We start from the raw sequence: 25,328 nt of genomic DNA, 5'->3' as shown, positions 1-25,328 counted from the left end.
TATAAACCAGATATACCAGCCCCCGGACACATTTTTTTCTCTTAATTTGGCTCCCTGAATCAAAATAATTGCCCAGGCCTGATCTACATTAAACTCTATATCCGTGTCGGTATCCTCCATTGCAGTGGTGCGCAAACTATGGTGCCATCTAGTGGTATGCCAAAGAATCAAACAAAGTGTTACTGTTCAAACTATGTGTCATGTTACCTTGGCCAAAAATATTAAATACAATTGGTAAATACGCTTGCCTTGTTTTTAATCCATACTTGGGCCTAATACGCTACTGTATGTTCATATTGGTCATGAAGGTAGTACTCGAGTTTTTTCTGAGGTGTAAAACGTTTGACAACCACTGCTCTACTGTATTTAATATTTTTAATACCATCCCAAGTATCCACTGGCACTCCAGTCTAGTAGCGATGGGTTTAATGATTGATTCATATGGCACAACTCCTCTGTTCAACACAACACCGGCATTGAAACAGGAGTTCAGAACATTCCAACAGGCCCTTTATGTATACATATATATATAAAACAACTAATTGTTTCTTTGTTCGCCCTAACAAAAGGTTGTCGAATGCCCAACACGACTGCAAACAAAAGAAGACCCTCTTTTAAAGATGTTGTGCATGAACAAAAATGACGGCTTTGATCTCTATTTTTGTTGCATTTTATTTAAATGTTTGCGTGCTAAATAATGTTTAACGGACACAACAATGTACATTAAAGTCGTACCTCAACTTAAGAGCTTGTTAAGATTTCAGTAGCAAGCTAAAAACTTGAGTTACAAGCAAATGTCACCATTAGTAAAACGACTAAAACATCTGGTCCTCATGCTAGCATTAGCCTATAGGTAGAGATTAATTAATTTTTCCCAGGAAGCAAGCAAGTGAGTGTGACGGACAGAGCCGAGTTCAAAAGTATCCCTTCTAGCATCCTGAAGGTGGAAGGCCGGGCCAGAATTTTTAATTGTATCCATGAAAATATGGAAGCGCTGCTGATGGTGTGTTTGACTGGAAATGCAGCTGATACCGTAGAAGTCCACTCTCCAAGGTAAATGCTGTGTTTTATGACTACTGTTTGTAGTACATTATATTGTATTGTTTTTAAACAATAGTGTTTATTTTAAAAATGTGTTTTGTATCATGTTGAAAATGCGCATTTTTTTTAAATTATCAATTAATTTTAATGAATTTCAGTGGGAGATATAAGTGTTTTGAGCTAAGAACCAATTGAGGTAAAGTTGAGGTACTACTGTCAACGGAATCTATTCACATCCAAACTGTGATACTTTTATTTTATACCGATTCTGAATTGATTCGGAATTTTTAAGAACATTTTTATTTATTTAAAAAAAAAAATAGATTTTTCAGGCCACATCCTCGCTTACAAGCTGTACGTATACGTCATAGATCAGCAGCCTTTAGGAGCTTTTATTTCAACCTGTACACTTTTTAGACAAGGCTTTATTAATGTTTTTTTTCAACAAATAATATATTGCGAGAATCGCAATGAGTCGGGAATCAATTCTGAATCGAATCGTGAGTTGTTGCAAGATTCACATCCCTGGTAAATGGGCATGACGACCTCTGCTGATTATCCTCCGGAAAATCAGCGTACTCTGCGGGGGTTTTTGGTCTATTTATTTTGTCAAAGTTAAAAAAAAAAATTGTCCTGTTATGCAAAAACACAAATGTCCACTGCAGAGGACGCTGGTTTCCAGTTGGTGGCTTCTGCTCTACAACAAGGGTATTCTTAAAAAGAGTGAGTTTGTGAATTGGATCAATGTAAACTGTGGACTAGTATTAGGATTATAACTGAGAAAGCAGTTTTCATGAACTGGTGAGGGCTCACTATATAACATGTTATATGTTATATATGTTATATATAACTAGTTAGCGCACGCAAAGTTGATTTACCTTCACTTCTTCATGAATATGCAGAAAATATGGCATGTATTAGAACACTGTAAGGAGAAAATTCAAATATATCCAATTACCGCTTGAATTTAGGATTTATCAAGACTAAAACTGTTCTGCGGCCGCAGTTTTGCGTTTGAAATGTGTGTGCAAACTGACACAGCTACGCACAAATGCCTGTGAGAAAGGAGGTGATATCCAAAATTGAAAGAAATTAAATATCAGACATACAGTTTGCTCTGTGATGACTTTTTTTTAATCATTTTTATAATACAAATAATGGGCTGATTATGAGTATTATATAAAAATAATAATAATAACAATATTATTATATTAAAATCTTGAATTTTTGCATGCATTTCTGGCCACCCGTTGCTGATCGTCGGCATGCAAAAAATAGCTTCTGATTGCACTTCTGCAGCGTATCGCCTCGAAAAGGTGACGCGTGCTGCATATTCCACAACATAACCAAACGGCACAGGTTGGACCAAACGATGCCATAAATGCGTAGTGAATTAGTGAAGTGAATTATATTTATATAGCGCTTTATATCGTGAAACCCAAAATCTAAGTTACATTTTGAAACCAGTGTGGGTGGCGCTGGGAGTGTCTTGCCCAAGGACACAACGGCAGTGACTTGAATGGCAGAAGCGGGGATCGAACCTGGGACCCTCAAGTTGCTGGCCAATCTACCAAACGAGTTATACAGGTCGGTTAGTAGGAAATGAGTGTCTCCATGGTGATTGGCCAATAAAAATGTCCGCCTCTGACGATGCTGGAGTTGCTTTCGAGATCAGACAGACAAAAAAAAACAAAAAACAAAAAAACACACATTTGCCCTTTGACCTGTGCAAAACCCTTATTTAATTAGGGCACTTTTGTACAATTGTACACGCAGTCTTGGTAAATCACCCCAAAACAGGCCCACTAATGTATAGTTTGCATGTGCTATTTAGCACATGTTATTTGGATCAGGCCCATAATGTAAAGTTATATTTTCATCAGTTTTAACCCTTGTTGTAAAGTGATCTTTAACACCTACCATTTCCTCGAATAGAGTGGAACTAACGGACTGCACAATACGTCGAATGGTAAATGCTCGTTCTCAGGCCGACTGTCACTAACGGTAAAAGGACAACAAAAATCAGAAGGCACAAGTCGAGCTGGTGCAACTGGGAATCCCACACCCCACCCAAAATGACACAGAATCTGCTGAAGTAGAACAAAGAATCTTTGTTTATATACGGAATATACACGCGTGGAGGGTTTGATGAAAGTACATGTTACAGGTGGACATGAAAACAATCCTAGAGTGCACAAAGGGGATGAAGACGTTCTTTTTTTAAATGCCACGTCCTCACAATTAATACTGAGACTTTGGTTTTTGTTTTTCAAAATACTGGATTTTTTTTTTATTCTCTGTCCCCAAAAAAATTGTTTTTCAGATGCAATTACAGAAAGAAGGAAGTTTGCTTATCATGAACACTGAAGGTGAGCCCGTCTCCATTCAATTCATAGCCGGGCTTCGTTTTGACGCTTTTGGCTGCGCAGCCTGCATATACAAATTGATTAAAAGCAATGCATGCTCTCTGGAATGGAAATCCACACCATTCAAGGCCAAACAACATAAGGCGGGAACAAGCATTTAAGTGCTGCATTTGATTGATGCGAGTGTATGGTTTTTCATAGTGCATTAAACCCACTTTTAAGGTTCACCAATACAAAAAAAAAAAGAAACGCACCTGATATATAATGCACCTCCCCTCTCCCGAGATGTAGACACAATGTGTGACTGAATATATGTGTTGTTTTTTTCTTCTCTCCAGCTGAAAACAAACGTGTCTTGAGTCGCACCCATGTCTGTTTTTTGGTTATAAAAAAAACTTTCATTGTCTATTTGTACAATAATTATATGGAATATATGGAAATCTACAGTCTGTGAGCTGGTTTGGCAGCCATGAGAGGAAGTTGTGCTAATGTACAGCAGGGATATTCAACTAACTTGTTTTTGGAGCCACATTTCCTTCATTTTTTGTCTCAATTGTGTACTCCGGAGAACAAGCGTCCTCTACGGTAGATTTTAGTGTATTTATTTTGCGTTTTTTAAGGACCCTCTGCAAAAAAAGCCAGTCAAAGATCATCTCTATGGCAGTGGAATAGTCCGAAATGACGAGATAGAGGGGACCTAAAATGGAGCCTTGAGGAACACCACTAGTATGACTAAAGACCTTGAACAAATGACTACTGACGGCATCTGAAGTAATCAAGCTACGGCAACACCTTAGTTACATAAATCACATAACGGTAAAAATGTGTAACTGACAAAAAGGAGAGGACATAATGGGGTGCCTGATGTAAATCGTAAGTTTGGCCCCCAGTGTTCTGTGTTAAAACTTCAATGCAAAGATGTGTTTACAGCTGTAGGGCTTGAAAGCGCACGTATTTTGCAATGCATTGTGGGGGCCGGGCAATCCATTTTTGCAGGCCTAAACTTTTGTTAACGTGGCAGCGGTATAGAGAGAGAAACATATATGATTAAAATGGATTACGAAAGAAAAAAAATAAGGGACTGTACTGAGACAAACCAGGCCCTGTTTGCTTGATACCTTGAAAAAAAGAAATCCAATTGGTGGAATTGATCCATATAAACCCGTTCAATGGACAAGAGATTTGAGCAATCTGCCAAACTTGTCCTTTATCTTGTCAACAGAGTCTTTGACAAGAATTTCGGAAGTCGGTAAAGGCTCACGGACAAACCAACTTTGAGTGTGTGCAAGACCACGGAATATTACATAAGGAAGAGAAGATTGCTCAAAAAGGTTAATTATGTCTTCTTATTCATATACTTTTTCAAATCTTCTTGTAATCAGTCAATATTTTTGGTATACAGTATTAAATGGAATTTTTCACCATGCTGAAACAGGGTTAGTGCGTTTGCCTCACGATACGAAGGTCCTGGGTTTGATCCTGCTCTCTGGATCTTTCTGTGTGGAGTTTGCATGTTCTCCCTGTGACTGCGTGGGTTCCCTCCGGGTACTCCGGCTTCCTCCCACCTCCAAAGACATGCATCTGGGGATAGGTGGATTTGCAACACTAAAACTACTCGGTGGCCTAGTGGTTAGAGTGTCCGCCCTGAGATTGGTAGGTTGGGAGTTCAAACCCCGGCCGAGTCATACCAAAGACTATAAAAAAATGGGACCCATTGGGACTTGTCCAGGGTGTACTCCACCTTCGGCCCAAATGCAGCCAAGATAGGCTCCGGGGGACAAGCGGTAGAAAATGGATGGATGTTTCGACTGTCATCTGCAGTCTTCTGACCATTGTGACTGTTGCCTATCAGCTGTTCTTATAGGCGTGGTTAACCAGGCAGACCAGTCAAGTGTACCTGGTTGGCTGTCCCCCCCACCCGCCACTTGATGGTTAGACCAATTGATCTGCCGCTTCTTTTCTTTTTCTCCTCTGTCCCCCCCTCCCTTGTGGAGAGGGTCCGGTCCGATGGCCATGGATGAAGTACTGGCTGTCCAGAGTCGGGACCCAGGATGGACCGCTCGTCGGGACCGCTTGCCTGTGTATCGGTTGGGGACATCTCTACGCTGCTGATCCGACTCCCCTTTAGGATGGTTTCCTGTGAACGGGATTCTCGCTGCTGTCTTGGATCCGCTTTGAACTGAACTCTCGCGGCTGTGTTGGATCCATTATGGATTGAACTTTCACAGTATCATGTTAGACCCGCTCGACATCCATTGCTTTCGGTCCCCTAGGGGGCGGGGGGTTGCCCACATATGTGGTCCTCTCCAAGGTTCTCATGGTCATCATTGCCACCAACGTCCCACTGGGTGTGAGTTCTCCTTGCCCACTGGGTGTGGGTTTTCCTTGCCCTTATGTGGGTTCTTCCGAGGATGTCGTAGTGGTTTGTGCAGCCCTTTGAGACACTTGTTATTTAGGGCTATATAAATAAACATTGATTGATTAAATGAAGGAGGGAGTCCCAGGTATGCGAAAGCATGAATGCTGCCTTATCTTGATTGAGGGTTTTTTCCTTAGTTCGATCGTCTCCTTAATCCATGGTTTGAATTTGTTACTTTCAGTCCCAATGATTTTGGTGTGGTCCCAGTCCATGATGTGGTTATTTATTTTGCAATGATCTGATATGGCTGGTTTTAAGATTTCCTGTTCGGATTTTTGTTTTAGGCTTCTTGTAAACCTTCCAGTTGTCTCTTTTTCACATTCTTTCTGATGTTCTTTCTTCCTTGTGTTGAACGTCCTCCCTGTTTCTTCGATGTATGATTTTTTTGCATGATTTACAGGGGATTTCAGATATTAAATTGCATTTCTTGTCTTGTTCTTTGTCTTTTGGATGTACAAGTAACTGTCTTGTTTTGTGTGAGGTTTAACTGTTGTGTTTATTTTGTGTTTTTTCATGGTTCTGTTAGTCCCCTAATGTATGGTAAGGTTATAACTTCTTTGTTCTTTAGTTCAGGTTTTTCTTTGGGTTTCTTCTTCTTTCTCTATTCCTTGTTTTTTTACTTGTTGGTCCCCTTTTTTGATGGCCCAGGTCGGATATTGGCAGTTTTTGAGTGCATTTTTTTTCGATCTTGTTCTGTTATGATGTTGGCCCGTTCACAGAGTGTTCTCACGACTGATAGTTTGTGCCAGGTAAAGATTCCATCTAATATACCGAAAATATGGTCGGATTACAAGAACATTTGAATAAAGTATAAGAAGTAAAGCTGTCCTATTTTCAGAGGTAAGTCAACAGTACTTGTCACTGTGTGGTGTTCCCTGAAGAAATTCCTTTCAAACTAAATATATTTCAAGCTTGAAATACACACTGCATTAATGTGGGAAATATTAAAGGTCTTCTCAGTTATTGATTGATGAATTTGGGTATTGCTTTCTTCCAAAATACTGAATGTTGTTTGTAGCCCGCAGCGAGCTTAGCTAATACTAACACCCTACTAAATGCTACGTGTGAAACAGAATAAAAAATGCTTTGATTCAAACTTACAAAATGCCATGAACACACCAAGAGGTACCAGGTGATGGCATTAAAAGGGATGTTCGATCGTCTCACGGCTGATATCCTTTATTAGCTCACAAACCAGACTTTCTTGGCTTTACTTTCACACTGGAAATGAGACAAATCTCATCAAATCTGGGTTTTTTTGTCCAAGAAATTATCATAACAAGCACTGCGTCCTTCTCAAAGCGTTCAATCGATCGCAACTGGACTGTTTAGTTTGTCTTAGAGGACTTCATCAGTTCATACTCATACACTTAGATTGGTCAGATGTAGTCTTGGATTTAGAATGGTCAAATCTAATCTTAGATTTCGATTGGTCGGATTAAGTTTTTAGACTTTGATTGGTCAGATCCAATCTTAGACTCAGATTGGTCAGATCTAGTCTTGGACTTAGAATGGTCAGATCTACTCTTAGATTTTGATTGGTCAGATTAAGTTTTTAGACTTTGATTGGTTAGATCCAATCTTGGACTCAGATTGGTCAGATGTAGTCTTAGTCTTAGATTGGTCGGATCTAGTTTTAGACGTAGATAGGTCAGATCTAGTCTTATACTTAGATTGATCAGCTCTAGTCTTAGACTTAGATTGGTCATTGGTGAGAAAAACGAATGTTGACTTCATATTCGATTGGGCAGAACCATCATTGCCCAGACACATCCTCCTGTTGTTGGAGTATATATATTTGGGGTTTTGGCACCAGCCTCCAGACTAGGTCTGACCAATCTAAGTCTAAGACTAGATCTGACCAACCAAAGTCTATGAGCATGAACTTTTAAAACAAACCAAACAGTCCGCGCCATGTTGGGAACTTAGTAAAGAAACAAACAAAACTCTATGACAGAGATTTGCATTCAGCCGTCTAAAAAAGCTATTCAGAAGTCAGCAAAGCCCACAATGCATTGCGTTTCCACGTAACACTTTCAAGCGCGACAAAACAGGAGCACTCTAGTATTTGTAGGACTTTTCTGCAGAAATGTGTCTCGGCCAAGTTTTGCACTAAACTGGGAGCCGGTACGGTTTCATTCCCTGGCCGGATTTGGCCCAGGGGCCGCCAGTTGAATAGCCCTGATGTACAGTTTAGGACAACCTAGTCTACCATGTTGCCTTGAAGCGGGAAGTAGGGTGCGTGGATCGGGGAAAAGGGGTGGAAGAAGAGCAAACACTGAAGCGACATGAGCACAAACTCTACAGGATAAGTAGAAGGGGAGGGCGGCTTAATTACTGCTGGATTCTCTTTGACACGCTCCCTTAGAAAGGCAGAAAATATGCTGAGCTGCACAGTTTTATATGAACCGTAACCCCCCCCTCCCTCCCTCCCTCCCTCCCCTTGCTGGTAAATATATGGCTGAGGCCACATTCAGATACAGGATCATAAAGTACCATACACATCACTGTATCAGAGACAGAATATCCTATGCTAGCATAAGTACCACACAATAGTGCCGTGTTTTTAAACGTAGGTCCAAGGAATCTTTACAAACAAGTGCTCCCGAACCAAAGTGCACCATGAGTCCCGGGTTTAAGGGCACTGGATCTTTCAAAGCTTGTGTTCTATTGATTGGAGGGCGCCCATAAGTCGTCCCCGCTGTGGCCCCTGCCTCTGCGTTTGCCCCCCACTGACCGAGCCTTGTGGACCACCTTCTCGATGGTCGCAGAGATGGAATCGTGGTCTTTGAGGCTGCCCGCCGGCTGGTCACACCTCTCCAGAACAGGCATCCCCTGAGTCCTGCCGTCAGCTCTCTGAGCGGAGTCCAAACCGCCGCCATCGCCCCGGTTCCCCTCCCGTCCGTCGGCCTGCCCCGCGTCCAGGGGTTGCTTCCGGGGCCGTCCGGGTCGTCTCTTGATGACGTTATTCCCCGTTTTGGCTTGTCGCTGCAGGCGCTTAGCACGGAGGATCTTCTGCACATGCTCGAAGTTCAAAGAATGCATCCTCCTCACCTCCTTCTGGATCTGTTCCACCTCTCGACGCTTGTACCGACGCTTACCGGGAGCACCTGGGAGAGTAAAAAAAAACAAAAAAACAGAAAGGTAAATAAATCTCCATGTTATTTGATTAAAATGAGAAAGCCCTGCAAATCCAAGAAGAAAACGATAGCAACTTTGCTCAGGAAGAGAATGTCTTCTTCTTTTTTTAAATTTTACTTCAGCTTCAAGAGCTTCCTGGTAATTTTGACATATTCATGTAAGCCTTTCAAAGCCCAGCTGAGCCAGGAGAGCAGATCCTATCCTGTAATTGTGTGCTGGAGAGCAGAGAGGAGGAAACTCGCAGAAATGTCTCCTTCAGCCATTTAATATGTTTCCACACAATAACAACCCCGAGCATCTGGAGCAGAGGCAGCCAAAAGCCATCTAAAGTCGCACATGTAATTAACGCCGCAATTTCTAATTTCCTTCTTGATTTCAGAAAGCTCTTTTCTGTCTCTGTCGCTCTTTTTGTTTTCCATTGCTTGGACTACATCGCCCTCCCTCTCTGTCTGGGCTTTGATTCCAATGAACCACTGCCAACATGGAGGAAAAGCGCAATCAGCCACTCGTCCCCAAGCAGCCTGCAGACAGAATGCTGTTTCTTTTTGTTTTACCATTTACCCGTTTTCCATCATGCAGTTTCTTTTGCCAAAGACTCCCACATCTGCGGTCGTCTACATAATAAAGTTTGGTAAGATGAATACAAATACAGTGGTACCTCAATTTAAGAGTGTTTGGTCTCTTGGCATTTTATTATGCTTTAAATCTCAAGCAGTGTTCTGAAAATTAATTTAAAAAAGTCATTAATTATAGTTACTTGTTACTTTACCCCAAAAATTATTTAAATACTAACGGAATTACTCCTTCCATCCATCCATTTCGCTACCGCTTGTCCCTTTTGGGGTCGCGGGGGGTCGCTGGAGCCTATCTCAGCTGCATTCGGGCAGAGGGCGGGGTACACCCTGGACAAGTTGCCACGGCATCACAGGGAATTACTCCTTAATAAATGTAATTGAATACTACGGAAAATGATGTATAAGTTACTTTAAAAAAAAAAACTTTAAATATTGCTATTATAAATATAATGAAATTTTTTCAAAACAGGTTACAGGTTAGTAAAGCGCATCCTGGTTGCATGGATATGGCCAAAGAAAGTGTTTTTAAAAATGTGTTTTCATAAAAACAAAAACAACATTTTCATTTATTAGCGCCCCCCGCAACCCCAAAAGGGAATAAGGGGTAGAAATGGATGGATGGATGGATATATATATATATATATATCCATCCATCCATCCATCCATTTTATATATATATATATATATATATATATATATATATATATATATATATATATATATATATATATATATATATATGTGTATGTACATATACATATAAAAATTTTAATCGAAGTTAATCGCACTTTTTCTCCGATTAATCACGATTAACTGCATTGTATACGCAAAGCCCAATAATGAATTCCAAAGTAGTGTGTAGTGCACCTTTATTGGAATATTCTACCGCATGAACAAAAGTGCCAAAACATTTGTTGTGCAAACACAATTTAAAAAAGAACTTCTTAAACAGTAGCAGTTAAATAGCATATTTTATGAAAATCAACTCAAAAAATGTAAATACAAACATTTAAGCTTATTTCCACTGCCAGGGTATTTAAGTTATCCTGTTTGTTATTGAAAATAAATATAATCTACATACAAATCTCTGAGCCACAATCATAACATCCGAACAGGCAATTTCTGAGGTAACAGCAGGAACATTTTTTTTATCAGGGATCTTATGTTTAAAAAACCTATATTACAGGTAGTGGGTTGTTTTAGGGAATTTTTGATCAAGTTATCCGTAGTAGCAATTTTAATAATGTTGTGTTTATTATGCGTAGTGCACTTAAAATAATTAAGACCATATCTAGGAATTGATATGATGGGAATTTTCCGATTGTTTGCTTGGTGCTTTAATAAACTGAACGCATCATATAGATGGTACTATATTGTGATGTTATGAGCCAGGGAAAAAAACAACTACCCTACCCAGCATGCAACAGGAGTGACGAGCATGCGCGGTAGCCCGGTATGGGTCGTGTGTCGCCATGACGGCATCTTGTATGTTGTGATATGCACGCTCTGAAAGCAAACGTTAAGAACTCAGCCAACACGCCTCGTCTGCATTATTCATAAATAGACAGACAACACATATACTCCGCTGCTTCACAGGCTGCTGGATGTAGCCGGCAAAGTATTCCCATGCTAGCTAGCCGGTCTAGCAAGCACGCGTCATTCAGTCCAAAACGGCCCGATCTATCCACATTCAGAATTGTCTGGCGGTCGTAAGTGATCCCGGAGTGACCACGCTGTAAGCCAGCCATGAAATTTGCAGAATTGTCCGGTATTTTGCCAAATGTTGCATCTTTACCAAGAGCCCCTCCACGCCGAAGCCCGTCCGGGCACCGCCATCTTTATAAGAAAAGGCGTTAACAAAATAAAAGCCTGTAAACAACATATGCAAATGCGCGTTAAAAAATTGTCGGCGTTAATAGATTGATGAGTTAACTCGTAATTAACGCATTAATTACGAGTTATATATATATATATATACATATCACTTTTTCGAATATTATGAATGGACATTGAATTGGGATAAAAATAGTTCAGAATCGATTTTTTGTGCAGCCCTAATTACTTGATAAAACTACTGTAGATGTTAGTAGTGCATTCTATTGCATTATTTCACACCCTATTTCTTAATTGAAATGTACTTTTTACATGTTAAAAATGTGCTGTTTGGGAGTCAATTCATTCCAACAGGCAAGGTTGATTTGAGGTACAAGTGTTTTGAGTTAAGAGCTAATTAAGCTCATAAGTTGAGGTATTACTGTATATTTTGAAGGCTAGGATTGCATTTCACCGAGGTATTATAGCTTCATAAATAGTTCTTTGTACCCTTGACATTTGGCTGTTGCATACCTATTCGACCCTGGAAAAGGTACTAACATAGTTTTATAACCTTGTGGCTGCCTTGAGGGAGAGAAATAGACTCACGAATATTGACTAAAGACTAATGTACCAGTATAGTACAGCGTGTCCTTAAAAATATTTATTTATTTCAACAATTTTTCCTAAAACAAGCATTGATGCCATTGATGCTCTTTTGACTTAAAAAAAATACATTCCTTTATCTTACCATAATAATTAGTTCCATCAAATCGTTATTCTTTTTTTAAATCACGCTTTTGAATTTGGATTAATCATGCATGACCACAGGTTTTTACTCGCTAGCACAATTAATTAATTAAAATAAAATAGCTCAATATTTCGACACAAATGCAGTTTTATGGTCAGAATGTCCTACGGCAGTGGTTCTCAAATGGGGGTACGTGTACCCCTAGGGGTACTTGAAGGTATGCCAAGGGGTACGTGAGATTTTTTTTAAATATTCTAAAAATAGCAAGAATTCAAAAATTATTTAAAAATATATTTATTGAATAATACTTCAACAAAATATGAATTTAAGTTTATAATCTGTGAAAAGAAATGCAACAACGCAATATTCAGTGTTGACAGCTAAATTTTTTGTGGACATGTTCCATAAATATTGATGTTAAAGATTTCTTTTTTTGTGAAGAAATGTTTAGAATTAAGTTCATGAATCCAGATGAATGTTTATTACAACCCCCAAAGAGGGCACTTTAAGTTGATGATTAATTCTATATGTAGAAATCTTTATTTATAATTGAATCACTTGTTTATTTTTCAACACGTTTTTAGTTATTTTTAGATATTTTTTCCCAAATAGTTCAAGAAAGACCACTACAAATGAGCAATATTTTGCACTGTTATACAAATTAATAAATCAGAAACTGATGACATAATGCTGTATTTTACTTCTTTATCCTGTTTTTTCAACCAAAAAGTATTTGCTCTGATCAGGGGGTACTTGAATTAAAAAAAATGTTCACAGGGGGTACATCACTGAAAAAAGGTTGAGAACCACTGTCCTACGGAAACATTTTTTAAATGTTTTACTTGAATGCATGTCATGTATTTTCTCAAAACTTGGTAAGTATTTTATCTAAATTCCCATCTGGGTGGATTTTGAAGTGAAATTTGTACTGATCACTGACCATATAAAAACCTGTGGCGCCTTTCAGGTAACCATCTGCAGTTAAGGTCAAAGAGTGTCTACATGTCAAATAGATTAATAAATCCAAAACTTCTTTGCGATTAATTACATGAGTTAATTTGTTATAGTTGGCACCTCTATTAATAATTATCAATAACTTTAGGTGTTCTTTCCAATTTCCTTTTTCAATGAAATCCTAACTGTAACCGTCCAGTTACTCACCTTTTCCCATTGTTTTGGAAAAGGCAATTAAAATAAAGCTAGTAGTGTCCCAAGACTTTTGTACATTAATGTATTTCAACTTTATTCCTTTCCACATCTCAAGACTAACTTTCCCATACAGTTGATGAGGTATGGTGAAATACAGCATGTGACGTTGTAAAGTACCGTAAATTCCGAACTATAAACCGCAAATTTTCTCGTAATTCATGGATTTTTCTTCGCTGGCGTCTTCGTTAACGCCATAAGCAAAATAGCGTTCAAAAAGTTCGCTCACTGCAAGTGGCTCCTCTGTTCAGAGCTTTGAACCGGAGGAACAATTGTGTTACTACTCGAAAGGACACTTCATTCTTTACTCCAAGCAACGCGTGTAAGTTTCACAATGTAATTAAAACAAAATTATACTTATTACTCTGTCCCATGTGTGACGGCTGTAAGAGTGTTGTAATGCTTATTTGTACATGCTATCGTAATGTAATGAAGCTAGTGTCGTTAGGACTGCCCTCCCACTAACAGTAATAGATGCTACCTCAGTAGAAGCATTTAGGTCCCATCTTAAAACTCTATACACTAGCCTTAAAATAGAACCCCTTTTTAGACCAGTTGATCTGCCGTCTCTTTTCTGCTCAGCCCCAGCCTCCTGCATGGAGAGGTTATTTGATGACCACAGATGTTAGACATGATGCGCTCGCTGTTCAAAGTCGGGACTCAGGGTCGACCAATCATCTGTGCATCAGTTGGGGACATCTCTGCGATGCTGACTTGTCTCCACTCAAGATGTTCCCCTGCTGGCCCCACTATGGACTGGACTCTCACACTATTAACTAGATCCACTCGACGTCCATTGCACCGGTCGCCCGGTCCCCTCCAAGATTTCCAATTGTATCCCATCGGTTTGAGTTTTTTCTTGCCCTGTGGGATCTGAGCAGAAGATGTCGTTGTGTATTGTGCAGCCCTTTGAGACACTTCTGATTTAGGGTTATATAAATAAACTTGGATTGATTGAGTTTGCATGTCCTCCCCGTAACTGCGTGGGTTCCCTCTGGGTACTCCGGCTTCTTCCCACTTCCAAAGACATGCACCTGGGGATAGGTTGATTGGCAACACTAAATTTGCCCTTGTGTGTGAATGTGAGTATGAATGTTGTTTGTCTATCTGATGAGATGGTGACTTGTCCAGGGTGTACCCCGCCTTCCGCCCGATTGTAGCTGAGATAGGCTCCAGCGAACCCCGCGACCCCGATAGGGATAAGCGGTAGAAAATGGATGGATGGATGGATGAATGATTTGTGGTTAGCATTAGCTAATATGGTAAAACATTTTCGACTGACCGTGTTAGTATTATAAATTTACATTGGCATTATTTTTGTATTGTTTTAGTTTCATGAATTCCTCAGTGAATTCACTAAAACGTCACTGTGGAGTTATTGAGTCTGTTTAGCTGGAGAGCTAGCTAGTGGGTCCATGACGATGGCTTCTCTTTTGCTTGATCAGCCGTTTTACTGCCATGTAACAGACACTGTTTGTAAACAATTAAATACATATTTACAAAATATTTCAGTGTAAATAACTAATTTCATAACATATCTGCGGCTTAAACATGGAACATTTTTTTTTTTTTTCCTTCAAAAACAGTGGTGTGCTCTTTAGTCCAGAAAATATGGTATTCTTTTTACATTTGAAAGGATAAAAAGAACATGAAGGCGCAAATGAAGAGATCGAGAGTACTTAGCTCCATTTTGACGGATTTGTTAATGAAGTGAGAAGAGAGGGCAGATAAAGTAAGGCTTGACCACCCTTCATTTACAATTCAGAAGAACATCACATTCTATTGTCGCTCAAGAATTCAGGGCACACAATGAAATTAGTGTAATGCAGAAAGCAATAAGTATCAAGAGTTTATGAGCTGCGCATGTTATCAGCTCAACTAAGCGCTCTCTCTCTCTCACACACACACACACACATGCACACACACACCAAGTAGATGAAATTTATGAGCTGCATACACGGAACATAAAACGCGTGACCTTCAACAGTGCGAGGGTCCATATAGCACTGAGGACTTGTTTCTCTGCGGAATAGTAAGCTCCCACTGCACACACACTGCAGGTTTGATCTTTGCCGTGTCTCATTTTATACCATCCTTCTTGGCATCATGAATACGAGTAAGCGTGGGACTCAAAGGAAATGCACCTCATTAATTCAGGACAGAACCTGCGTTAGTGCGAGTATGTATATGAGAAGTGTCACGAGCGACAAGACCTGCTTTAAAGGAGAAATACCATTAAAATGGTGCATGTGATATTGTAAGGATATATTTAATATGAAAACACCTTGGCTATGTACACTGCGCGTGCACCAGGGGTTCTTTGCCTGCGTGTGCGTGTCCGCGCACATGCGTGCACACGCGCTTGTATTTTAATTGGACTTAAGCTGTGAAGTGAAGCAGTAAGTCATGCTAGAGGAGGGGCAGAGGGACTAGGGAAAGGAGAGGGTAATGGGGGAACAAGGGGGAGGGGAGACCTGGAGAAAAAAAAAGGGAAAGTGGGAAAGAGGGGGAGGAAGACATGTGCATGGATGTGTAGATTCCCGACCAATAGTAGTAGAACATAGGGAAACCTGCAAAAAGGAGTGTGAAAGAGAAGTAAAGTGGGAAAATGCAAAGAGGATGTGCAAGGTTTGAGTTGTGTGTATGTGAGTCATCCGTTCTGAATCCCCTGCGGGTGGCGGCACAGGGGAGGGGTGGGGGGGTACTCTATCGGAGCCCCTGGACTAGGCCCCAGTCATTAAACCCCTGGCTGCCAGCCAGCTCTTTTAACACAGGCAAGGGCCTTTTACGGCATGTCTGTAGAAAATAAATCACACTGTGTGAATAATATATCTCTGGCAAAGGCATTGGCAGGAGCGGAGGAAGGGACCGGGTGGGGGGGGGGGGCAAGATTGGTGAATTATAGTTGTCTCCATCCATGCATTACGTTCTCTTGATCCCAGGCCAGATGTGCTCAAACACAGAAGAATTCAGAATGTTAGAGGGGGAAAGCATATTGGTGTAGTCGTGGTATTTCTGGACTACGCCGCCTCTTTACATGCGTGTAAGAGTACTTCATGCTTGTGTGTTAAATTAAAACTCGGGAACCCTGACATGGCGGAATAAAAATGTGATTAAATTGATGGCCCATTAGGAAATCACCTTGTTATATATACCACTAAGGAACCGAATAAGGCATTAGACACCATTTATATTTGTAAACATGCTCCCGTTTGACTAAATCCAATATCCTGACTGCTTGCACTGCGCTTTTAAAATTAGATTTTGAACATGTTCGGTGTTGTTTTGATGCTATAGCTATTTAACAAGCAGGGAAGGAATTCCCACCAATGCCAACCAGGCTAATGTTGCAGTTCAAAGAGTGATTTACACACACCCATTAAATCAGTGACATATATATTCACTGTGGTGTACAGCAAAAGAAGTAAAAAACCCAATAAAGCTTAACAGGAAATCCCACTATATTTTGTAGTATGCGTGTACACAGTATGGAGTAGTAACGTAAGGGCTCGTGCCTTGTGTTAGAGGTTCTTACCAGAAAGAGGAGGGCTGGAGCACTCGTTCATCTGTCCTGTCTCCTGCCGGGCAGACTGCAATGACATTAGGCCTTGATCGCCGAACACACTGGGTCTCATCTTCCTGTTCCGCGAACCACATTCATCCTCTTGTGACCCCAGGAAGAGAAAGGATGTGGATTCTGGCTGCTGTGATTGGCTACTGTAGCTATTCATGAAACTGTTAGTAGGCGGTCCAGTCTGACGGGAGTGGAAGAGGTTGTCGGAAAGAGAAGGTGAGGATAGCTTTTCTGATTCAAACATCCCCAATGTAGATCCCAGGCTTGGGCCTCTACTGTTCGCCCTCTGCTTCTCCTGATGCTTTGCAGGGCCTTGACTGGATGAGTCACTCAGCATGTTGCGATGTGAACTGGCCTTTGCCCCGCTGAAGAGGCCACCCAACTCCTGACAGTCTCGTGGAGAAAGCAAGGGCTCGTCTTTGTGCTTATGTTTATGCTTGTGCTTCCTCTTATGTAGGCGCATGCCTCCGAGACCACCTGAACTGCCGTTCCCCAGGGATCCTAAAACCTCTCCTCTTGCTGAAGGTCCCTGAAGTTGACCACTGACGCTGCGATGTTTGACCCCTGCCTGGAGCTTTGCGTGGCCACTGGAGTGGAAAGCTTTGGGGGGAGGTACAGCAGGTCTCATAAAGGGTGAGGGGGGGACATGTCCAAGGGAGTGGTGAGGCAGATAGAACGGAGTCGCAGGGGGGAAGTAGCCTAGGCTTAGATGGGGTGTGTAAGGCATGGCATACGGTGCATAGTAATTTCCCCCTGCCAGTGGATAGCCATATCCTTGAACAAAAGGTAGCTTCGAGGCAATGGGCTCACTGGCTTTGGCTGGACGACCCCGTCTCCTCTTGGCCTTTAGTTCAGCACTCCTACGGATGTACGGACTGGAGTTGCAGGGGTATGTGTCATAGGTGAGCGGGTAATAATGGTGAAAGTTGAGACGGAAAATTGAGGGATAGGGATGCTGTGGGTAGCAAGTGTATCTTCTGTGAGACACTTGAAGCTCCTGGAGCTTTGACACAACCTAGAAGCAAGCAGTTCAAAGTGGGACATGGTTAGAAAAAAATGGAAATTTGACAGAGTCCACATTTCATAAATTGCAAAAATAATGAATTACCTCCTCTAGCTCAGAAAGAAATTGAAGATGATCCCGACTCTGAAGACACTTCCTCTTACGGCGATTATGTTTTTGCTTCTTCTCCTGTTGGGTAAGGAAGTTGTCTACTGTAGCTACTTGTCGTTCACTTCGAGCTCTGCTGCTTTTGGCGGATGCTTCCAGAGCAGCAGCCTCGGTAGCCTCAAATCCACACAGATCAAATGAATACCTGAAACAATACAACGCAACACTTTAGAAACACCACCGCTGTCACATTGTCAGCTGATGTGAGCAAAAGTACTGCACCTGCGTCGAGAGGCGGGGCCTTTCTCAGTCTGATCTGAGGTGCTGTTGTTGTCAGTCCCAATCCCGCTGTCACTGGGAATAGTCTCTTCACTGTGGGACTCACTGATTGGAGACAAGGTGACCTCCTTCACTGATGCACCTTCCGATAGTTGAGAGGGTGAATTAGCGAGGAGACGGGGAGGTGACAGTTTCCATCCCCCAGACAGGAATCCTCTTCCTTGAGGTTTGGGGGGTAGGGCTGTAATGGGCTGCAGACTAGGCATAGTGGAATCAGAGTGGCTGGCTCGCATTGACGGCGTACTGGAGCAGGGAGAAGAAGTATTTGATGCCGCAACTGAGCTCTCATACAGACTGGACATTGAGGCGCACATGGACGGCTTGTCCCTTTGTGATTTTGGAAGATTGGAGCATTGCATTTCAGCTCGAGGTTTCCGGCCTCTCTTTTTACCGATGTAGATGGTTCCTCTCTTGCTGACATTTATTTGTTTTCCTAGACGAGCCTCAATGGTGGATGCCATGGCACTCATAGCAGAGGTAACAGGTGCAGGAGATTTCAGCATGTTGGTCTTACTGGAGCTCGACAGGATCTCATTTAGAATGCTCTGCATTTTACCAAGCTTAACTTTGCTCACTGGCCTTGAATTGCTTTTTCCACGTTTTACTTTCAGACCATTATCATCCGCACTTGTTGCTGTTGGTGGCATTTGCAGTAATGTGTTTGGTGAGTGTGTCTTTCTCCTGCGGTTTAGCCCTGCAGCAGTTTCTTGCGTAAGGGGGCTGGGGGGGGAAGTGGACGTGCCCTCGTGGATGGTCTCCACAGTCAGAAGGGGCTGCTTTTTGGGGCGTCCTCGCTTCCTTTTGATGGGCATATGGACGGTCAGGCTGTCAGTATTTGTATAAAGCGGACTAGAAGGAGTGATAGGGAAGGCAGACGGTGGGTCGGCTACCATTGATGGACTACTGCAGATGTCTCTCTGGGGTGAGGTGATGCTTGTGTGGGTTTTAGCTTTCAGGTAAGACCATCTGTCTTTACCCTTGCTTGATCTACAACTCACTGTCGAGATGGTGCTGTGACTTGGGCTAGGACTCAAGGTTCCCCACGGTCTGGGGCTGGGGCTTAAGTTTGGCCTGGGCTTAGGGCTTAGACTCATACTTCCCCTGGGGCTAGGACTGGGGTTTGGGCTAGGGAGTCTGGGAATTGTGGGGATGATAGGTTTGTTCATGTTAGGAGCAAGATCTCTGTGTTTATGGGAATCAGTGTTGTTCTTGGGACGGTCCAAAATGTTCTTTTTCATTCTGTTGATACTAAAAGTTGATTCTGGATCTGGCCCATTCCTAACTGCTTCATCTCTTTCTGTTCTGTCTAACTTTTCTCCCTTGTCTCTTTCGTCACCTTTATCCAGTCTTTCGTATTTTTCTATCCCCTGTCCACTGACGTCAAGCTGACTTGAAAGCTTGGAATCATTTTTGTAAGTCTCCATCTTATGAGCGACTTTGGATTCTGGAGGTTTATGCTGGAGTTTCTCTGTTGAGTCAGAGTCCTGTCGCTGCCGAGACTTTTCTTCAACAGAAAAGGACTCATCAAAAGAAGGCCTCCTTCGCCTCTTTCTTCCTTTTCCTTCCTCTGTCAGCCCGAGCATCCCTCTATCCTCTTCGACCACTCTCCTGCCAGGTAGTGTTCGCTCTCTCTCATCCTTCCTTCTTTCCTCTCTTTCTTCCCCAAACTGCTCAGTCATCTCCTCTTGTCGGTACCTTTGCCTGTCCTCTGTTTTAGATGGGCTCTCTGTTTCTTTTTCAGATTGTCTTCCCCACTGCGTATCAGGATTAGAAAGCATCTTCTGGGAGTCCTTCCTGCCATACTTCCTCTTGATGTTCCCAAAGAGCTGTTCGTTAACTTCCTGTATACCTCTCCCCCTGGATAAAGTATACAAAGAACAATAAGAATAAGACGCTGATGTAGAAAAACATTTCATGTATATGAAAAAATGTAGAGTCACTCGATGAAATCCAATTAAAAGTGCTTCCTCTTTAACATTTGTTTCTGTCACAATGAGAAGTGTCACAGCTCAACTCAAACGAAGATCTCGTTCACACTGCACGTCAATTCCAATTGTTTTGTCCATATGCGACCTGTATAGGATTTTTTTTATGTCAATGTGAACAGTACAAAATCTAAATGTTTCATATGCAACCTAGGCCTTTTTCGTAGGTTGATATAAATCGAATATATATGCGATGCGTCCTCAATGTGAACACTGATTGTGTTTAGGTGATAAGCGCCGTAATTATTCGCCAAATTACACGGTTACAAAATAAATAGTTAATAACTAAGCAGAAAACAGGTGACAATAATATGTTTTTGGAACTCACGTAAAAGTTCCACCACTTATGTCTACGACTGCTCGCTCACAGATATGCTCTTAAAGCAGACTTTGAAGCAAAATATCCTGTAAAACTCCCACAAATCCTCGAAATTTACACAAATGTGCCAGTATTGAGACCGAATTAAGTTGAAGCCCGTAAATACTGCAGTGCGTGCAACGTCATGATGTCATGTCCGCATACAGGTCAGATGCATTTACTTTAGAAAACCCTTTTTTTTAATTTTTTTATTTGAATGGCCATATAAAAAAATTCGCCACTTCATCGCAGGGCCTTTCAGCACAATCCCATTCAAGAAAATAAGCGGTAGGAAATGGATGGATGGATGATCAATATAATAACATAATAAAAGTATATGAATGTTTGACTTCTACCTTGTTTACTTCCATGACAGTTTTCTTAAAGTTTTGTAATCAATTAAAAATATCAAGCTGGTAATATGCGCCAAGCATTTTTCCTAAAATGCATTTTTTGTGAATTTAAATGGGTGTAATTTTGAATTATGAATGTTTTTTTTTTATAGCCACAAAGTTTAGTGAAGGTTGTGTTATGAGTGACCATGTGTCTGGACGTTTCATAATTCATTTTTATCTTATTTTAAATTTTTGCAGTTTAGTTGCGCCATGATTAGGAAAGGTTGTTTGGATTGGGTCATATTAGTTAATGCTTTGCTGTCATCGCATCAATGTACAATTTCTGGTCATTGACCTGATTTACTTAAGCTGTCCACAAGATGGCAGCAATTAGACAGTCAGATTTTCAGAATTAAGCTGGAGGTACCCTGTGGGCCCGATTCCTTATTATTAAAATCGTGAGATCTTACGGGTCGTTGTTTGGACACACCTGGTTTACACCTTTCTCTACCAAGAGATAAATCTAGTTTTCTGCAAAAGCGACTAACTGGTCGCATTTCTTCAGAAACCGACCAGCGCCCTGCTGTCTTTGCGGCAAAAAACAGACCAATCAGTGCTTCGAAAGTTGATGACGTCATCCCTAATCAGTGCTCATGTTCGCTCGCTTTTTGTAATTTTTTCCGTGATTGCAACTAAATTACAGCATCAATAATGAGGAACTTTGATGAAATCAGTGAGTGTGTGGTGCCCTCGCCAACTGGGCGCAAATAGAGACGCTATCTTGATAAATCAAAGAGGTCTGTGAGCAAGAAAGCTGTGCACGTAAAGTATAGGATAAGCACATGGAAATGAATTTATCACAGTGATGGAATAAGCATTCGTCTGAAAATACTGATATATTTTCACTCATTTTTAGGGCGAAATTGGCCCCACATTGGATTAGTCTGTTTTTGTAATGAAACATTGTTTGGAGTTGTCTGTTTTTGTTGCAAAATTTGTACAAAGTTATCAAGATTAAATTGCATTTTTTCAAATTGAGACTATCATTTTGGTTTTTAGAAACGGTTCAGTTGGAACTAGTGTTGTAACGATAGCAATATTTTGGTGCCGGTGCCAGTACTAAAATTATTTCGGTACTTTTCTAAATAAAGGGGACCACAAAAAGATTGGCATTGGCTTTTTTTTAACAAAAAATCTTAGGGTACATTAAACATATGTTTCTTATAGCAGTTAAGTCCTTAAATAAAATAGTGAACACACTAGACAACGTGTCTTTTAGTACTAAGTAAAAAATAACAAAGGCTCCTAATTAGTCTGTTGACGTATGCAGTAACATATTGTGTCATTTTTCATTCTTTTATTTTGCCAACATTATTAAGGACAAGTGGTCGAAAATTTATTATTTATCTACTTGTTCATTTACCGTTAATATCTGCTTACTTTCTCTTTTAACATGTTCTATCTACACTTCTGTTAAAATGTAATAATCATTTATTATTTGTTGTTTGATATTTTGATACATTTGTTTTGGATGATACCACAAATTTAGGTATCCATCAGATACCAAGTAGTTACAAGATTATACATTGGTCATATTTAAGTCCTCATTTATCCAGGGACATATTTCCTGAGTTCATAAAAATAATATACATTTTAAAAAACGAGGGACCGGTACGTTTCAGAGACGGTATCGTACTGAAAATGATTCATTAGTATCGCGGTACTATACTATGACCGCTATACCGTACAACCCTAGTTGGAACCCACATCAGCCGCCTCTACTTCATCAGGAGGCTAGGATCCTACAAAGATGTTGAAGATGTTCTACGAGTCGGTGGTGGTGGGCGCTTTCTTATACGCCGTGGCCTGCTGGGACAGCGGGCTGAGTGTGAGGGACGCAAACAGACTGGACAAGTTGGTAGAGAAGGCCAGTAACGTGGTGGGAGTGGAGCTGGACTCTCTGGCGGTGATGTCAGAGAGGAGAAGTCTAGCAAAACTCCTAGCCATTATGGACAACACCTCCCACCCACTACACTCGGACCTTGCGGAGAGAATGAGCACGTTCAGTGGAAGGCTCAGACTCCAAAAATGCAACATGAAACGACACAGGAGGTCCTTCATACTGACAGCCATTAGACTGTATAATGCATATGTTCCTTGACTGCACTTAAATGTAGAATATATGTAGAATATATTTATATTATTCGTATATTATAAATATAATATATGTCATATATTATTTATTATTATTATTGTTTATTGTGAGCGAACTGTGGTGCTGAATTTCCCCCAGGGATCAATAAAGTAATTTCTATTTTACTCTATTCTATTGTATTCTATTCTATGAAAAAACGTTGGTTTACTCAAAACAAGGAAAATGGAGATATCTGTTTTTGCGCCTGGACTCATCAATTCCTCTTTGTCATTTTGTGCCGAGATGAAATATCCAGGAAAAGTTGGAGAAATTAACCGCACCTGCTGAGAGAGGTCAAGTTGAGAATACTGGCATCTGTAACAACTGGCAACTGCAGGTCTGGAGTCAACGATCTTTGAGGTGACTGGCTTTGAGTCACAGTTCTTGAGAAAGGTGCGTTCGAATCCATCAAAGAGCTCCTACTGGCCCCCGCCTGTTGTGCGGCTGGCTCGGAGTCCGCAGGGTTGGCTTGAGAAGCAGAAGGTGCTCTGAACGCGATCCAGTCGGGACTGCCTTGGTGCTGAGGAGCGTGTTGGAACTGTTGCGTGGGGGTGTGTTGTACCGGTTGTGCGAGGGAAAGAGTTGGTGCGGGGAGTGGAGTGTTGCGAGGCTGGTGTTTAGGTGGAGAGGGATCTCCCAGTAGTTGCAACAGGCCTCCTTGAACAGACCGGAACTGGCGCTCGTACGTCTGTGAATGACAGAGAAAAGAAACAATGAAGGGTTATTATAATCAGAACACACAATGATCAGAAAGGGTATGATAACGATAAAGGACCATGAAACAGTAACAATTTCCTGAGTTCCCAAGATATGGCCACAAGGTAATGCCACACACTTCCCATTTTCATGTGTACATATTTTTGTCAGCACAGAACGTGTCATTGATTTGTTGTGCTCTGAGATTCTTCTCCCTTCACTGCATGTCCGACTGAGACTTTTAATACAGCTTGTGCGCACGAGCAAACAGTGCAGAGCCAAACAAAAGGCTTGTTTACAGAGAAATTAAATTCCTGTGGCAAGGATGTTGCATGCTGCGATAGCTGGGGGGAGTGAGGAGGGGGGGGCGGTAGGGGTGTGTGAGTGCACACACAGTGTATAAAACACAGTAGTGGAAGTTGCCGGTGTCCTTGTATGCCCTTTCACTTGTATACACAGAAGTAACTCCTATTGGTTCTTTTTTTTTATTGTTCTTTTTGCTACCGCCACAGAATCATGTTTTGTTAAAGTTAGTTTCCATCCAGGCATTTAGTTTTCAATGTTTTAAATGCTGTGTGGATGGGGTTGCGGGGTGCGGGGTGCAGTGAGGTGTCAGGGTAGGGGGTGGCGGTCAATATCAGGGCTGCAGCTATCAATTATTTTAGTACTGAAGTAATCCATCAATTAGTTTCTTCAATTAATCGGATTAAACACAATTAATAGCCTCAATGCATATTTTAGGTAAAACAATTCAACTTGTCCCAACCTTCTTTCTTTGGTTCTAATAAATGCACATCATCAGCATTGAAATTGTACAACTTGTAATACACACAAACAGATCGGACCTACACTTCTGATGTGCGCTCTACTGCGGCCGTGCGGAAATTAAATGGTAAATGGGTTGTACTTATATAGCGCTTTTCTACCCCTTTTTAAGGAGCCCAAAGTGCTTTGACAGTATTTCCACATTCACACACACATTCACACACTGAATGTTTAAAGACTACATGCAGTCTGGATTCCATAGATTTTTTCTTTTTTTTACTTGCCCTCATTAAACAATCAATTGAATTGAAATAATTTAAATCAAAGATTGTTTAAAGTCACATAAACAATATAACCCAGCAGGCACGAGACGTTGATACAACGTAGGGTTGTCCTAATACCAACATTTTGGTACCGGTACCAAAATGTATTTCAATACCTTTCGATACTTTTCGAAATGAAGAGCACCACAAAAACAATGTATTCTAATAAAAAAATCTTACGGTACATTAAACGTATGTTTCTCATTGCAATCAGAGAACAACTTTGTCCATAAATAAAATATTTAACATACAAGACAATTTGTCATTTATTAGTAAGTAAGCAAACAAAGTCTCCAAGTAGTTACAGGATCATACATTGGTCAAATTCGAAGTCCTC

General features: G+C 41.1%; 1 protein-coding gene across 1 annotated transcript in view; it reads right to left on the bottom strand.

The window, feature by feature from the left end:
* Nucleotides 1-8,269: 8,269 nt before the first annotated feature.
* The window catches only part of setbp1 (SET binding protein 1), a 129,224-nt gene continuing 112,165 nt past the window's right edge, over nucleotides 8,270-25,328 (bottom strand). The window contains exons 3-7 of the mRNA XM_061906373.1: nucleotides 23,489-23,895; nucleotides 18,279-20,192; nucleotides 17,994-18,201; nucleotides 16,847-17,900; nucleotides 8,270-8,936 (exon numbers count right to left, since the gene is read on the bottom strand). Coding sequence (XP_061762357.1) covers nucleotides 8,494-8,936; nucleotides 16,847-17,900; nucleotides 17,994-18,201; nucleotides 18,279-20,192; nucleotides 23,489-23,895 — 4,026 coding nt within the window. The 3' untranslated portion in view covers nucleotides 8,270-8,493. The remainder of the gene's footprint in view (nucleotides 8,937-16,846; nucleotides 17,901-17,993; nucleotides 18,202-18,278; nucleotides 20,193-23,488; nucleotides 23,896-25,328) is intronic.

This window comes from Nerophis ophidion, linkage group LG07 (assembly GCF_033978795.1).
Source record: "Nerophis ophidion isolate RoL-2023_Sa linkage group LG07, RoL_Noph_v1.0, whole genome shotgun sequence".
NCBI classification, from domain to species: Eukaryota; Metazoa; Chordata; class Actinopteri; order Syngnathiformes; family Syngnathidae; genus Nerophis; species Nerophis ophidion.
Note: the sequence above shows the minus strand (reverse complement) of the source record. Positions and strands in the feature narration are given on the sequence as shown.